General features: G+C 41.8%; 1 protein-coding gene across 1 annotated transcript in view; it reads right to left on the bottom strand.

Annotated features, from left to right (window-relative positions):
- MTIF2 (mitochondrial translational initiation factor 2) overlaps positions 1-17,831 on the bottom strand; it is a 285,890-nt gene that overhangs the window by 135,108 nt on the left and 132,951 nt on the right. The window contains exon 10 of the mRNA XM_085612606.1: positions 194-446. Coding sequence (XP_085468732.1) covers positions 194-446 — 253 coding nt within the window. The remainder of the gene's footprint in view (positions 1-193; positions 447-17,831) is intronic.

The raw sequence follows: 17,831 nt of genomic DNA on the forward strand, positions 1-17,831 counted from the left end.
TAAGTGTGGACAGAGGTCTTTAGGGCAAAACCAGGGTATTTCCTGTGAATGAAGGATGGCATCTTGTTTCAGGGATATCAAGTCATGAACATCTAGAAATGGCCAAAGAATCAATTTGTTTAAAATTAACTTTCTGTCAATTAGTGCAAATAACACAGCATTTGAATTATTTAACCAAACAAGCAAACTGCACCTTTAATAATTACAGGCAGCATCAAGCTTTCCTTCTCACTGCTCTCCTTGGGCCTTGTATTCAAAAGGTGTTTGTTAGCCATATACATAGAAGATTTTCTTTTTCTCCAGTGAAGATTGCCCAAGGCCTCTAGCTGTTTCTTGTGGGTTTCTCTGTGTTCTTTTTGCTTGGCTTCAATAACCTCTAGGTCCTGCTTTATTTTCTCCTGCTCTTCCACATATGTCCGCCACTCAACAACTTCTTTGGCTCTTTGCTGCAGGAACAGAAAACAAATGTAGTCACTCATCAATATAAACAAAGTACTAATACACTATTTTACTGCTATTATTTAAACTCAAACTGCTATTGAATTTATTGGGCTGAGTCATAATGCCATATTTAATAAAAACAAACCTTATAAAATAGAATAAAAATGTAAAAAATAAATTGAATCACATTCAAAGTAGACTTTCTCAACACTTCCAAACACGTGTCAGTGATTTGACACTGCATTCAAAACAAGCATTTGCAATGCAATAGGTCTCGCATTTGTGGGAGTTTGAGCTATTGGCATAGTAAATGACAATGTCGTTTTCTTAGGTGTTTTAAAAACCTGCCAGCAGTGCGTAAATACTCACTTTGTTCTTATAGTCCTTGCTTACGAGAAGCAAGGCTGCCAGTAAAAGAGGTGCATTTACTGGCAGCCTTCCTTCTTGTAAGCAACGACTATAAGTACAAAGTGCACCGCTTGCAGGTTTTCAAAACACATAAATAAAAGGCATTGTGATTTACAATGCCAACAGCTCAAACTCTCGCAAATGCAAGACCTTTTGTATTGCAAATGCTGATTTACTTTCAGTCATGCACAGCAGCCTTTCTGCTGTACAACATTGCATTTTTTTTAAATTAAGTTCTAGATGATTTTACAGTAAAAGATGTCAGCAGAAGTGGCTGATCATTTGCATCGAAGGACCTGCGAACAAAACAAAAAGACCAAGCCTGGAGTGCTAAGGGCATGACAGATAACAGAAGTTGCATGTTTGCGGATTAAAGCTCCAAGTATCATGTTTAAAAGATAGCGCCTTACAAACAGTAACTTTTACAGGAATTGTAGGTGTTGTAGGTTAGCGGAAATGTTAAATCCTTTATTCAAGTTCTGACTTAGACATAATGTTAGCTGTCTTGCTAATCTAATGTTTTGTATATGTTATTAATAAAAGTTTTAAAAAAATGAAGTTGTTGTTTAATGGGCACATAGTGTACATTTCTGATTCATTATCTAGTTGTAAGGCATTGCCTACAGCCGCTTTGTTGTTGAATTGCGAACAGTGAGCACTTTATACTCAGGCTATTTGGATGTGTTCTTTGAAACACGACTTTCTGGCTAGCTCCAGCCAATCCTGAGCCCCAAGGGCTAGCTGGCAAACAGCCCCTACAACGAAGAGTTTGTAAGGATAAGTTACTTACCTGCAATCCTAGTTCTCTTCCAGGGGTATCCTCAAAGTCATAAGCACTGAATATTCCCGCCCATGCGTGGGGACCCCAGAAAATATATAAAAATTATATATGAAAACATATATATACAGCTACATATATATACACACATCTATATATATATATATATATATATATATATATATATATATATATAAAATAATTTTTTCACCAATCAATGCAGCCTCCCAGAAAAAATACACACACAAGGCTAAGCAATGCTCTGAGACCTTGTCTTTACAACACGCACAAAAAAACACGGAGGACCAAGAGACACTTGAACTGCCTTTAATGAATAGCAGAAAAGTAGTCCTGTAAAGAAAAAACAGGCATTGTTAGCCCATAGCCTGCATTGTAAACTTAACAGCATAGAAAATTAAGGCAAATGTAACACATCAAAAACTGGCACCGTGCCTTTAAGGCAGCCATGACCCCCAAGCTTCCCATCATGCCTCAAGAGGTGACAGGTAGGTCAGTTGTTCTTTCGGGCTCCTTCAGTCAGGACCCTGGTTACTCAGCTCCACAGATATTTTGACTTTTTTGGATCTCTTTTTTTCCTGTAACTTATGTTATTTCAACATACAACACCTGTTTGAGTAGGAAGTTGCTTTATTCCTAGCAGTTTGGCTCTTTTTCCACTCAGAGATGCCTTCTCTGTTTGGTTCTTGCCCTTCCTGTGGCAAAAAGAAGGCTAAAAGAGATTCCCATTCTGTTTGTATTCTCTGCCTTCTCGAGTCTCATTCTCCTGAGACCTGCCAACACTGCTAATATTTGTCAAGACGCACTCTCAAAGAGAGAGAAAGGATTTGCCTTTATGGTCTCTCTGAGAAAAAGAAGTCTACTACCTGCAGAGGCAGATCTCCTGTAAGACACTAGAAGAAAAGGCCCAGGTCGACTTCCAAAAGTAAAGTCCTGGTCTGTTCTTCTTTGTCGTCGGGATCAGCGTCAAAACTGCCTCCACCGACGAAGAATACGACTACACCTCCGACGGCGGCATCACCGCCGAGAGCATCAGAACATCGGTTGTCGTCGAAATCTTCGAAGCATAGAGGTACGTCACGTCATACTCCAGAGTCGAATCCTCCGCCACCATCAACCCGGTGACGGGAGGAGTCGTTCTCTGTTGGTGCTGGTTCATTGCCCAACGTTGAGACATCGTTCTCAGTCGTTACGGCGTTCGACGTCGAGGTGTAGTCCTCCGTTGCCATCAACTAGGCGGCGGTCAACGTTCAAGCCGTATTGATGAGGATCCCCTGGTAGAGAAATATCGTGACACCTTGATGTTGTAACGACAATAAATAGAGTTTGTCGATTTTCAAAATATAAAGTAAACAGCATTTCACAGATGGCTCTTAGGGAGGGCCTCTAAATAAACAGCAGGCCAAATGGTGCAAGAAGAGAACGTGAGGTTTGTGGGAAATGGCGTTGTGTGTCTGCATCACATGGCCAGGCTTTTAAATTAAGTTTAAGACTGGTTCTTTGTGACCCTGGCTTTCATGATTGCAAAAAGGAATATAGCGCAACGATGGGGGGCCCACCAACCACCAACAATAGGAGGATGGAAGGAAGACTTAGATTGGTGCATGTTCCGGGAAAAATCGGTCAATGTGGCCAGAGGGTGTCCCAAGAAATGCAATAGGGTGTAGGGACCTTGGAACTCATATAGAGGTAATATTTGCGCCCCACCTGTACCCCTGATTGAAGATGAGACTCTTGTAACTCCCTAACACTCAAATATTGTTCATTGTGTATTTATTCCCCGTGACCCACTATTGGAAATGTGGAAGTTGTATTGTCTCCTGCTCATGTGATGAAGTGATGTGTGATGTCGATGATGTTTAATAAAAAGATTTATAAAAAATAAAAGACTGGTTCTTTGTGCATATGACTGGGAACAGTTAAGCTACACTGCTGTATTTCCTGGGATGCGAACACTACCTTCAGCTAAGCAAAAAGAGCCTTTCAAATATGGAAGCAGGGAAGGATATGCAGAGTGCCTATTACAGGAAGGAGCTCACATTAGAGGAAAGACTGGTACTGTCCGCTATACAAGTGCTAATAAACAATATCATCATCAAATAGTCGAATAATTGAGAAGTGCACGTTTTTAGACAGGGGTTCGGATGAAGTAAACAAACCTGCTGTAACTGTCCGCCATGTCTGCAGGGGCTATAGGGATCTCGGAGCGACGTCCAGTCCAGTTGCACAGGTCTCGGCAACTGAACAGCAGAAGCCGCCGAGCTGCTGACAATAGGTGCACGGGTGCCATTATTAAACGTAAACTACTGCATTGTGCACACAAAAAAGCATTTTTTGTACTAAAAGTCAAATTTGAGGAGCAAGTTGGGCTAAGCGCACTCACGCTCATTAAAAAGAAAGGCACGCATCCACTATTGCGTACTGTGATGAAAACACTGTAGCCAACTCACTGATTGAAAGGGATTGGAAGGGAGAATATGGAGAGCTGAGTGAGATGGAGGAGCGGGATCAAAAACAAGCACGGTGTTCGTGAAATGGGTGCAGCCCTGATAGAAAGAGCTCATACTGCAGTTCTCAGAGGAAACCAGAGCCAGTCCACGAAGCAGGCACAGACAGTAGTGCCCCCTGCTCTGAGGCAGACTGCAGCACAACCCTCTCTCTCCATCCATCTGGCGCCGCTGCTCGGCTGGAGCTAGCTAACTGATTGGAATGGAGGGGGAAGGACATCAGAGAGTGGGAATGGAGGAGCAGGGAAAAGACACCACAATGAAAGCAAAACCAGTGCGGCACTCGTGAAATGGGTGCAGCGCTGATAAAGTATGTCCAGAATTATTAAAATACAAGGAGGGGGGGGGGGGGAGGGGGAGGGAAGTGCATGGAACAGAACAGGTGCCCTCCAAACGCCTTTGATGAGCAGGAAACAAATGCTGAGTGTGTTATCTGGGAAGCGAAAAGTTTGCCAGGTAGGAGAAAGTAATTTAAGAAAATAGTTCTGACAGACTGTAAATACAGTATATCAAGTAACAACACATGTAAAAGGGCCAGTCCTCGTGGGAGGTAACAATAGAAGAGAAGGAAGTACTAAGGAGGGACTAATAAGCCTATTAACCAATTCAAAGCCAACATTTACAAAGGACAGTGACAGCAGCCAATTAAAAAGGTGGGCAGAGAGTGGGGTGGAGTTTTAAGTCCATAACTGGATAGAGCATGTCTTGATGAGACAGAGCAAGCGCTGCCTCAGTGAGACAATAAAACCAAAACTCTCCTAAGTATAGTGACTGAGACTATTGTTACAACACTCTAAAACTAAAAAGTATACGTAATAATATCATACATCTCTAATAACAGTGCCCATCTGCTCAATAGCTTTCCCTTTCCTATTCAAATTTGTCAGACCAGACACTGGTTTATATGTGTTGGCGTCATGTTAACTTCTCCCACCAACTATTTAAGAGGGCAAATCATTGATGCACAATAATAAGGCCCAATTCATTGGTCTGTTGGTTGCAAGCTACACATTTCAAGTGATAACAGTCCCATAACTGTGTGTTTCTCAGTTTGTGATCAAAATAGTGCTTGAACCGCATTGTTGGCAGGCTTGTTACAGTACTAAATTCTTCACACACAAATAAATAACTTGTTGAGTTTTTTTTAAATCCCTGATCGGTCTTCGATCTCCTTATTTCATCTCTACCAAAAAGAAGCAAAATAAAACCTCTTGCTCATTTGGCTGTATTGGACTTCGTCTATCCTGCCCGTTGGCAACATGGCTACAATTTCCTGATGTGCTGGCATTTCTTGATCGGAGGGAAGGCCTTTTGACAAATTAAGAGCAGCCATACTAACTATCCACAAGCCATGTCTGAAGCTACATCTTCTCACAGCAATAGAAACGGTCTGGCACCTAAGCAGGCTCAGTTCTGCGGTCGGCAAATCCTTACTTTCACTTTGGTGCTGAGAGGGATTGAAACGTTACTCAACTGTAACCCTAGTTCCATTCCAGGAGAATTCTCATCAAAGTCATAAGCATTTAATAGTCTCGTCCACGCACGGAAAACCTGAAGCACTTTTAAAAAAATCATACTAATGACTGGAGCTCCACCTCCCATGTCTTATATCATGTATGAAGCAGGCTTCATACATGATAGACAGGGGGCGGAAAACATAAGCTGCCTGGGCCATCTATTGGAAAAGTCTCACCGTCACGCCATCTCATCTTGCCTTCTCACGCTCGATGCGGAGAAGGCCTTTTATAGAGTCAAATACCCTTCTTAAAGGCAGTACTCCATAGAATAGGTCTGGGCCCTGAAATGATCAACAGGATCTTGGCCTCCTACACCTTTACAACTGCTAGAATCTGTGTTAATGGAGGCCTATCTCAATTTATACACTTAAGGAGGGGCACTAGACACCCTCTTGCCCATTGTATTTGCCCTGGAAGTAGAGCTCTTGGCAGTTGTCATCCGACAAACGGAGGACATTGTGGGTAAATCCATCAGAGGGCCAGCCCATACAATTATCTTCTACTTACTCTTACCCAGCCAGAGACATCTCCTATGGCTCACTCCAACTTTATCTAACTGGACAATGGCCAACTGGCCATAATGTCGGAAATCTGTCTTGGAGGACCTTCTCCATTGGAAACCCCTACAGGTTTCATGGCTGGGCCGTTTAAACACAGTAAAGATGTCTCTCTTGCCCAAAATTCACGACCTTTTTAAGTCTGTCCACACTGATGCCTCAAGATGATGAGGTCATGCGCCTCCAATGTGACATATGTTACATTATTCGGGGATGTGAAACGTCCTCGCTTTTTTAACACTGTTCTGATGCTGCCCTGAGATACGGGAGGGTTGGGGGTGCCCTAATCGTCTTAAATATTACTGGGCGGCACACATACGCTACATCTCCGAGTGAGTTGTATGGGAAAGCAACAGGCATTGGTTTCATGGGGACCGGGCCGTGGATTGTCGAACCCTCTGGGATCTGGCGTGGCTTCCCAAAAATGCTAGGCCAAGTAGCGCCTATATTGCAATCCTTACAAAAAAGGTACTGGAGATGTAGGAGAAGGTAGCTTAGAAACAAGGCCTCACAACCTTCCCCTTGCACAATACTCCCTCCGCATGTAATGCAGATTACACTCCAGCCCTGCAACCACACTCTTACAGCTACTGGAGGGAGGGAGACTGCCGCACCTTCAGGGATCTGTTCGAGGGTGAATCCTTTAAGGCTTCTGACCAATGTTGACAAGAGTTCCGCCTCCCTGAATCCACTAGGTTACAATATTTTAAATAGATTAATTGGACTCTTCCCCACACCAGCTATCAGCGTTTGAGACCTTGGTTCAGTCTTTTGATGGAACTCGCAGGCTCATCTTGCATACAGATCAGGTATTTCAACACTGCGCTCCATCTCACCCACACCCCTATCAATTGCAAAGGCACGCGATATTGGGTAAGACATGTCTGTAGAACAATGGGAACAACTTTTTTGCGATATCTCTAGGATTTATAAAAGCATATCACAACGCAAGGTGGCATACAAAGTAATGATGCACTGGTACCTTACAACAATGTGTTTACGCACTTTTTTCCCCGCTTCTTTTTCACTTTGCTGGTGCTGCACTTTGGCGCCAGGAGACTTCCTACACATATGGTGGTCGTGCCCAAGCATCACAACCTTCTGGAAAGAAATTCTCAGCTACGTTAAGGGGACTATAGGCTTCCCGCTCCCAAAATTCTACTCGACAGTAATCCTTGGTGTTCGATCCAAACACCTGCAGGCCATAACACATGCTGAATGGCATTTAATCACTCACATGTTGGGGATGCCAAGCAACTGATAGCTTTACATTGGAAAAAGCCTAATGCCCTCCAATAGCTCAATGATATAGGCTTATGTGGCAAGTCCTAGCTATGGAAATCCTCATAAATACATCTCGCGTCTGGAAAACTCCTGTTTCACACCTCCTAGACTTAAAGCACTCCAGCTATTCGACTGAGCTCTCATGTCCAGCCCGAGTACTCTGCCACATCTCCCTATCCCTCGACCCCCTCCCCCAGGCAGTCCTGGGACATCTGGGTGCGATAGATAGCTACTATCCACCCATAACGACATATCTTTCTCTTAGTGCATGCCACTGTTTTACTAACTTCTGTTATAAGGTCTGTTGTCTTTTCGACTAAGCTGCACTGGTATTTCCTGGATAATTTTACACCCCTCGGCGGCTTTACTACCGCAGCGATGTGTAAAACCGATATACTATGACTGGGGGTATTTATCAGCACAATATAATGGAATATTGCTGCCTTGCTGCGCTCAAGGTATAAAGCTTTTTGGTTGTATGACAAAACTGTTAATAAAGAGATGCTTCGTAAAAATGATACATATATAAATAAGCTTTGTACCATAGTACCTTACATATATGTATCCTAAAGTAAGGCTATAAATCCCCTGACTGCTTTGAATTTTCATTTTGAAAGAAGCCAATTGTATAGAAATGTGTCACTATAAAAAAATGACCATAGAAAATGTTCACAAACCTTTTTAAAAGGAAAATGAAAGGGAATACGAGACGTTGCTAGCCAATAGGCTGACATGGAAAGCATAGTAGAGACAAACTAGCACTTTGCCTTTAAGAACCTCACAGTACATCCTGTATCCCATCATGCCTCACAGATGACAGTTAGGTCATCAGGTCATTTTTACAGAAATTAGGAATCCTGGGAGAAGCAATTGTTGAGAGCTGTAATAGCTCCTGTCCAGAGAGGTGGGAGTATTGCTTTGGACTTTGATGAGGATTCCCCTGGAAGGAAATAAGATTACAGGTGAGTAACATTTCCTTCTCTTCCACTGAGCACTGAATGGAGTAGCAAACCCATCCCACAAATAGGCGGGCATGAAATAAAAATATACAAAATGGTTGCTCAAAGAAGCCTGCCCTAGTGGATTATCTGCTCTGGAGTCTGAATCTAGACATTAGTGTCTAGTAAAGGTATGAACAGATCTCCAAGTAGCAGCTTTACATATTCTGAAATGGGAATATTTTTATGAAGGGCTATGGTATGAATTTGTTTTAGGTTTACCAGGTAGGGATTTCTTAGCACTCTTGTATGAAAGAATTATACAGGATGCAATCCATCTAGAAATGGTTTGTTTTGAAGAAGGTAAGCCTGTTTGTATTGGACTATAATTTATGAAAAGAGGGTCTGATTGTCTTATATTTCAGGACTCTTAATGTCCAGAGAATTGTCAAGAGAATTCAAAGATTTCTCTGCTGGTCTAAATGGATTAGGAAAGAATGTAGGTAAGGAAATAGTTTGTTAATGTGTAAATCTGAAACCACCTTAGGAAGAAAACGGGGTCTGTTCTCATTACTACTCTATTACTATGAAATACTGTATATGGTTCAGAAGCATACAGTGCCTGAATCTTATTAACTCTACGAGCAGAAGTAGTATCAAGTAGGATAGCTGCTTTCCACGTAAGATGCTGTAAAGAAGCTTTGTGAATGGGTCGAAAGGGGGTCCCATTAATTTAGGGAGAATAATTTTAAGCTTCCAAGCAGGAGATGGGGACTTTACTGGTGGAAGTACCTTTTTCAAACCTTCTAAAAAACCACAGGCATTTTAAAGAATAAGGTCTGTGATTAAGACTTCCGATAGGCAGTTATAGCCGCAAGGTGTACTTTAATGAAAGAAAATTGCAAACCAGACCGTAATAGATGGATTGTGGCTGCTTTGAATATACCAAACGCAAAATCTCTTCCACTTAAATGCATATGATTTCCTCGTGGAAGTTATTTAGCTTCTGGTAGAATATTCATGCAGTCTTGTGGATGACCTTGGCCACATTGCAGGCATACTTGAAAGTAGTTCAAGGTTTCTTTCTAGTGTGTTCCTTTAATTAACCAGTTGTCTAGGTAAGGATAGACAAATATTTTTTGTTTCTTCGGATGTGCTGCGACAACAGCCATATGCTTTGCAAATGTTTGAGGAGCTGGTTTCAGTTCGAAAGGGAGGACTTTATATTGAAAATGTTTTGAGCCTACTGTGAACCGTAAGAAATTCTGAAAAGTGTCTTGCAATACTTTCTCCCACCGAAGTGACTAACGGAGCTGGAGGAAGAAGTGACTAATTGTTTAGTAGGAGTCTTCCCTGCTGCCGGTTGCTGCTGCAGAACTCCTTTCCCTGTAGAGATTCTGCGTTGGTGGTATGACTGCTTTGGCTTTTATGGTCGCTGGTGGTACAATAACAGTATTGCCTGTCATACAGCCTGTACCTCCTTCTAAATTCTTCTTTTCTAGGCACACACCCTTTACAGTGAGCAATTCAGTTTCAATTTATGACATTTTGTGACCCGTGTGTGATCAGGACAGTGTGTTTCCTGAGAGCGCTAGGTTCAGGATTCTGTTTTGCACTTGCAGTTTTAGACCTGTTAGTCTAAGCCATAAGCTTCTACTAGCACAAATGCCATGACAGTAGCCATAAGCAGATTAATCTAAGATCAGGAGGCTTATACTTCTTTAAGAGCCTAGATGGGGCTGATTTTATTGATGCAAGTGTTACAAATAACTGCACCGCAGGCTCAAGAAGACCTGGATCCAGAGGAAAAGGAGGCCTTGATGATGTTCATTGATGTAATGTCTCAAAGAAGACTAATGTAGATGTATTAGGCACAGGCATAGTACTATTCAACTTAAATGCACCTCTTGCTAACACCTTGTTAACAGCTTTTAGGTCATCAATTGGAGATACCCTTGCTGCAGGTGTGTTTGAAAGAGTCGGAGAATAATCTCTGATTGAGGTAGTTGTCCACATGTTCTGTATTGAGATCGTGACATCCTGCTATGCCTTGTGCAGGATCTCCTTGATCTAGAGTGAGATGACTGGCGTCTTTCTCTAGAGCTTCTTCAAGATTTATGTTTGGGCCTGGATCTCAAGCAATGTCTATGAGACAACTGTGAACTGTCCGGTGGTCATGTCGGAAGAGACTGAGATGTAGGTGAGATTCTAGGCAAAAGCCTAGGCGAGGTTACTGAACCTGGAGTGGCCGTTAGGTGGCATCGCTCCCCTCGGTAAAGGTGTAACAGAAAGTACTATTTTCGGTGTATGTTGGGAAGGAGACCCTGGAGTGGCATGTCTCTCTGGAAAAGGTTCCTGTGACCATCTTGGAGACAGTTGCACAGATGGTGACAGAGATTTTGGTCTGGGTGTCACTATTTAAGACTGTGGTGGCTTTTACATTGAAGTTGGTGGTTTTCATGTTGATTAAGGTGGCTTTCGTGCCGATGGAGGTGATCTTAATGTCAACAGAGGTGGTTTCGCAGTTGACAGAAGCGGTCTCTATGTCGGGGGAAGGTGCTTCGCAGTCAATAGAAGTTGCTTCAAAGTCGGCAACAGTGGTCTTACTGTCAAAGGAGGTGTTTTCAGCGGCACCAATGTTTTTGAAGTAGAACGTCAGGGTTCCTTCGCCATCGAGTGTCTCTACATCGCACCTGACGATAGCGTGCAAGATGGAAGGTTCCCAGTCTTCCGAGGCTATGCTCCTCAACATCATGCTTTTCTAGACGTCCATAGAGACCAATATCTCTTCCTCTGATGTCTTCTAGGATCTAGCTCTTGGGGAGTCTTTGGAGAAGGAAAAAGAAGCTCTGGTAGAAGACCGATCTTCTTAATGGCTTTTAGAAGATCTGGGAGCATCTTCATGTTCCTTTCTTTGCTGCAACCCATGCAGTCTGATCTTCTGTCTATCCTTCAAAGTTCTTCTTGAGAAGGATTACAAGAAGACAAAAAGTGCATTACCTGTGGGGGTCTAACTATACCTTTTTTCCTATAGGAAGGGTACTTTACAAAAAGTGAAAACATTTTTTCCTTAAAAAAAAAAAAAGCTATTTTCTGTCAGAAAAGGGTGTCAAAATACCTTAAACTTCAAGAGACAACGAATGAAACTCTAAATACAAGGTTTAGAAAGATTTCCTAAACATTTTTGCTAAAAAGGCATAGCTCAGTGCCCCAGGATCCTCCAGGATTCCAGGAGCGGGAAAATGAACTGAACAAATAGTCACCTGTGGAGCATATCAGATACAGGTGTACTGTGACGTTCTTAAAGGCAGAGTGCCAGTTTTTCTCTGCTATGCTTTGCATTGCAGCCTACTGGCTAACAATGTCTCGTATTCACTTTCCTTTTCGGGTTAAAGCGATTTGTGAAAGGTTTTCTTTGGTCACTTCATTATAGTGAAACATTTCTATGCAATTGGCTTGTTTTTTAAATAAATATTCAATGCAAACTGCCCATTTTAGCAAGATATAAGGGAGGTACTATGATACAAAGTTTGTTATACATATACGTTTGATTTTTAACAAGTACTCCAGGATTACCACGTGTGGGCTGAACTAGCCAGTGCTTATTACTAGTGAGGAGGATCCCCTCACAGAGAACAGACAGTTTTAGATAATTTCAGCCAATAAGTTTCAATGTGCATTTCTGAACACGCTATCCCCTGAACCTGTGAGACCCTCTCACAATGAAACACAGGACATAATGGAGTGAGACCGTAAGCTAGACTAACTACAAGTCCTAGCTCACTCTGTCTTTTGTGAGCATCAGCAGAATCCATGACTGTTTAAAAATCGTCTGAAACCTACATCCAACTTGGATTTTACGTGGTATTCTGGTGTCTGGATTTATTCCAGGAAGCTCTGTTCCAAACTCTTGCTCTTCATTTTCTATGGCCAGGGTTGTGTCTGTACCTTTTAGGACACTTTGAGGTAGCTGTTGATTTCTGAAATACCTATTTTTGTGGAGATGAACTGTGTTTATTCCAATTTGATCCCTGGATATTGTCCTCCAGACTATTTTTTTTTTTTAAATAACTTTTTATTAGGTAAGTAACTGGCACCTGGTGGTGCATTAATCAACAGCTATTTCCATACATTTGAATTGCTACACCCATGCATTTTGTTGTATATCATACAATATCATGACATTATGAATGTAGTACAGTGTATATTCCCCTATTGTTTCTTTACCCCTTTCACTTAACCATTAATTCAAAGTACTCTGTATTGTGTCTATTTCTCCCATATTTTGTCCCATTTCTTTGGGCAGGCTGCCCTGGAACACCACCTTTTTGGCACTGCAAAACCAATCTAGGTCTTCTTTCTATTTCGCAATACTCGGTGGTTGACTCGCACCCCACTCCCTAGCTATATTACATTTGGCTACTATGCCATACCCTGGAGTATTTTGGCCAATTCTCATTGCCCGACACAGGTGATGTGCCATTTAGCCTTGCAAGGTATCTCCTGATCTATTACCTCCGACATGACCTGTATTACTTCTTTCCAAAATAGTTGTATTTTTGTGCTTGCACATAGTATGTGGAAAAATGTACCCACTTCCCCGACAGCCCCGTGCATACTGGTCAGTATCGCTGCGTCCTATCCGGTGCAGAAGTACTTTAGAAGTATACGACCTATAGAGTACGCGTAGCTGTATCAGTCGGAATCGTGCCCTAATTGCTACCTCCCTCAGACTATGTATCGCTTCTGTCCAGTCGTCGTCGTCCAATGTTTCTGAATCTTCTGTCCGGGCTTCTCTAAGAGCTATTAGGGAGTCAGGGGAGTTATTCATTATTTTTATGTACACTAAAGAGACAGCTTTCTCTAACATGGGTCCATGAGAAGTCTATCTTCACTGCAGAACTGGGCTACGATTGCTTGGTTTGTATTGTGAAATTGTTGAAAATTTGAATAAAGATATATATATATATAAAAAAAATGAGAAGTCTATCTTCAAGTGGAGTATATGTTCTGCCAACCACTCCCCATCAGGGATATGTTCTTTCAGAGCGTGTTTTAATTGCAAATACCCATGAAACTCCTTGTCAGACATCTGATACTCCACTTTCAGATCCACAAAACGTATACATTTTTGCCCCCTCCATATGTCCCCTAGATATTCTATCCCGATGATTTGCCATTTATGAAATCCCTTTAGTTAGCCCACTTCCTGTAAATGGTCAGAGTGCCATAGCGGCGTGCGTTCGGTCAATTTATTTTTCCAACCTAGGAATGTGGTGCCTTCCCTCCATACGTGTACTGTCGCCTCTGTGTGTGCAGGATGTGTGCCGCTTGTATGTCGGTGGTACAGTGCAGTTAGGTATCCTCCTTCTCCCATGTGGTAATGATCAGCTATGTATACTGGCTCTTCTCTCCCCGCAAAACATCCACCCGTTGATGGTTATGAGTTGTGCTGCCCAGTAATACTTTTTAATATCTGGAATTGCCAGCCCTCCCTCATAAACACTAGGTTGCAACTTATGTAGGGCAATTCGTGCCTGACCTCCATCCCACAGGAGCAGCCTTAGTTCTGTATTTATCTGCTTAAAGAAGTTAGATGGAATTTTACACAGGGTATTTTGCAAAATATACAAGAGTCTTGGCAATGCCATCATCTTAAATAAGAAGAGTTAAGAACAATGGTTCAAGGATGGCCCAAAAGGGTCCAATAGAAAAGGTGACCCAGGCAGGGTCACTTGTTTTTTAAGATAAGTGAAATCAATTCCGTAGGGAGCAGGAGACAAAGTACGTAAAGGGTCATGTAGGTCAAAAGATAGCAGGTATTTATTTAAACAAAGTCAATTTTAGAATGCTCACAAAATAAGAAAAGCGTGGTGTGAAATAGTGATAGTAGTTTTAAAAAGACATCGCATTGACAACAATATAGTAGTTGAATTCCATAATTGATCTTTACAAGTTATAAAGAATTCATGTTGTGGGGTGGTCGACGGCGTTTCGAACCCAATTATTGGGGTTCATCTTCAGGACAGTGGTGAGCATGCTGAAATTAAAGAGGGGGAAGGGGGATGGGAACACATTTGTTTAAGACCCTGTGTATATGTAAACAAACACATTACTGCATACATTCTAGTAAATACAACAATAGCTCCCTAGAAGGAAAAAAGGAAAATAATTCTTACATTTGGTAGGCATTATAATCATGCATTTGAAACAAATTATCAAGAATTAGTGCTTGGAGTCCATAAAAAATGACAAAAAATTGAGTCAAAAGGCGAGAGGGCAAAATTGCAAAAGTAGGTATTTGTTTAAATTAAATTAAGGGATGACAACGTATGGCGCTAGATTTTACCAGCTAAGACATGGCATTTCAAAAAGAGTAACAGGTGGTGCTAATTAGATGAAGTCCGGTGCTGGGAGCAGTCACAAAAAGCAGCTAATTAAATAAACTTGGTTTACTACTGGCAGTGAATCCGAAGCAAGCACACTATAAAAAACGAAGGCACAGGGGTGACTTGCTTAATTCTATTCGAAAAAGCTGTCAGTGTTACAGGGATAAGTGAGGGAAAAAGGGGGCTGAATTAATCTGTCTAACAGGGAGCACATGTGAAAGCATTCCGGCAAAGAACCATGAAGTGTCTAAGGTCAAATGAGGGGCAAAACACTTACTATTTTGAAGTTAAACTGCCCGTAAAGTTCCTAGAGTCTCCAAATTGGGAGGCAGGGGCTTCAAAGGCTGTATTGAATGAGAGCCAGAGTGTGGAAAAATTAACTGTAGTTGGGAAATGAATAATGGGATGGGTGTGAGGGATTTAAACACAAGTGAGAAACTTACTTAATTATTTGAAAACAAGCAGCTTGGCAGTACATAGATCCGCCTGGAGAATGTAATTCTGAAATGTAGAGAGATGTGAAATATGAGCTCCATAGGTGATGTGCTCTGCGAAGTTATTATTAGCTCAGGGGAAGAGACCGGAGAAAACTTACTTCTTTAGAGGGGCGACAGGGCAGTGAATGGGAGCCTGAGGCCGAGCAGTCAGAGACGTCCTGCAGCTGTTGGGGCTGGCTGATGAATGCGGAAATAGCGTTGCTTGCCTGTGTGTTTTATAGTAGGGCTCAGCTGGAGGGAGCCTCGGGGCAAAGCTAATTAGTGAAAGAATAGCGCACGTGAAGTTAATTGTTTAAAGGAACCTGCAGCTGAGTGATTCAAAATAGGTGTGTTGTAATTCTGCCTCTAGTGGATTTATCGGTAGTGAATTAATGAAAGTAAATAAATAGGAGAGTTTAAAGTTATTGCAAGTAGCATGTTAGGGGTTTGTAAACGAAGGATAGTAACAATTAATGAATTTTGGGCTGCAGGGAGGGCCATATGGACTAATCTGAGACAGCCTGGGTTAAACAGTGACCAAAAATGCACACAATATAAAAAGGGGAATGTAAACATGAATGAAACATAATAGTACATATATTCAGTTTTGCAAGGATTTCTAAGTGATACTAGAATGTGCGTAGTATAAAAGGGAATGTAAACATGAATAAAACATAATACATATATTCAGTTTTGCAAGGATTCTAAGTGATACTAGAATCTGTATGCTGAGAACAAAAACTTGAAGAATGTCTGTCATTCTGTGGAGGGTAGTCTGTAGAGACAAGAGTTTTTTAGAGAATGGCATTCCATTCCTCAAAAGAGTTCAATCCATTTTCGATAGTCCGACATTTGAAAATCCATTTGCATTCGAGGCGGTTCAGGAGTTGTTGTTGATTTCCACCTCTGTGACTTGGGAGCAGGCTGTCAATCACTTGCCAGGTGAAGTCTGTTTCTGAGTGTCCTTTTTCCATGAAATGTTGCACAAGTGGCGCTGTTGTGATCTTGCATTTGATTCTGCTCCTATGTTGGGCAATTCTGGATTTGATCTTTTGTGTGGTCTGGCCAATATACCTCAGTTTACAGGGACATTCAATGCAATATATTACATTTTGTGAATTACAATTGGTGAAACATTGCAATATGTGTTTAGAGTTCTCAAATTCAAACAGTTTTGTGTTACTGGTGGACTCACATGCCATACAGTTATTACATTTATAGTGACCTTTCAGTGGTGGTAGGTTGAGAAAGGAGTGTATAGAATGGTCTTTAGTGATCGGTTTTTGGGCTCTCACTAAATGATCCCTGATGTTCCGTCCTCTTTTAAAGGAGAAGAGAGGTGTGTCTGTGACAAGGTCTAGAGGGGCAAGGACTTTCCAGTGTTTTTTTATCATTCTCGTAACTTTGTTGCTGGCCGGGCAAAAAGTAGTTACGCACGTGATTCTGGACAAAGGCGTTTTTTCTCTGGGTTGAAGGAGGTGTTCACGGTGGGAATACCAAGCGCGTTTCATAGAGCGTTTAACTAAACGTCTAGGGTATCCTCTGTCAATCAGTTTTTTGCAGAGTACCTCCGATTCTTGGAAAAAGTCTTCTTTGAACTTACAGTTCCTTCTGATTCTAAGGAATTGCCCATAGGGCAGGCCGTCTCGCAGTGCCCTTGGGTGTGCGCTGTTGTATTGAAGGAGAGTATTGCGCTCGGTGGGTTTTGTAAATAGAGTTGTGTAGAGTTCTCCATTGGCACTTTTTATGGAGACATCGAGATAGTCTACCTTAGTGTCGTCATAGTTGTGAGTGAACTTAAGGTCGGGTTGGACATTGTTGAGCCAAAGGCAAAATGCTTCTAGTTCAGTATTTGTGCCAGACCAGATCATAAAAACATCATCTATGTATCTGCGCCATGTACGTATTTTGGGGAGGAATGGATTCATACAGTTAAGAATGGTACTTGTCTCTATATCGTCCACAAACAGGATCGCAAAATTGGGAGCAAAAATTGCCCCCATCGAAGTGCCCTTACATTGTCTGTAGTATTTGTTGTTAAATTGGAAGTAGTTTCTAGTTAGGGCAATTTCCAGGAGTGAAATGATGAAATCAGTCGGTACCTGGTGTGGAGCTGGACGGAGGTTCAAATGTTTCTTAATGACTTCTATACCTTTGTTTTGGGGTATATTCGTATATAAAGACTCAATGTCCATAGTGACAAGGAGTTCAGTTTGGGAATCAAAAGGTTGTGATTCAATGAGATTAATTAGGTGTGTGGTGTCTTTCACATATGAGATAGTAGTCTTTACCATGTCCTTGATAAAGAAATCGATGTATTTACCCAAGGGCTCTAGGACTGAGCCACAGCCGGAGAGTATAGGTCTCCCTGGTGGGACTTCCAGATTTTTATGCATTTTGGGTAGGGTGTACAGCACAGGTGTCCTTGGGGTCTTATTGTTGAGGAATGCAAATTCATTTTTACTAATGAAACCTTCTTCTAGACCAATTTGGGTTGTTTTTAGGATGAGGTCACAGA

This window comes from Triturus cristatus, chromosome 6 (assembly GCF_964204655.1).
Source record: "Triturus cristatus chromosome 6, aTriCri1.1, whole genome shotgun sequence".
NCBI lineage: Eukaryota > Metazoa > Chordata > Amphibia > Caudata > Salamandridae > Triturus > Triturus cristatus.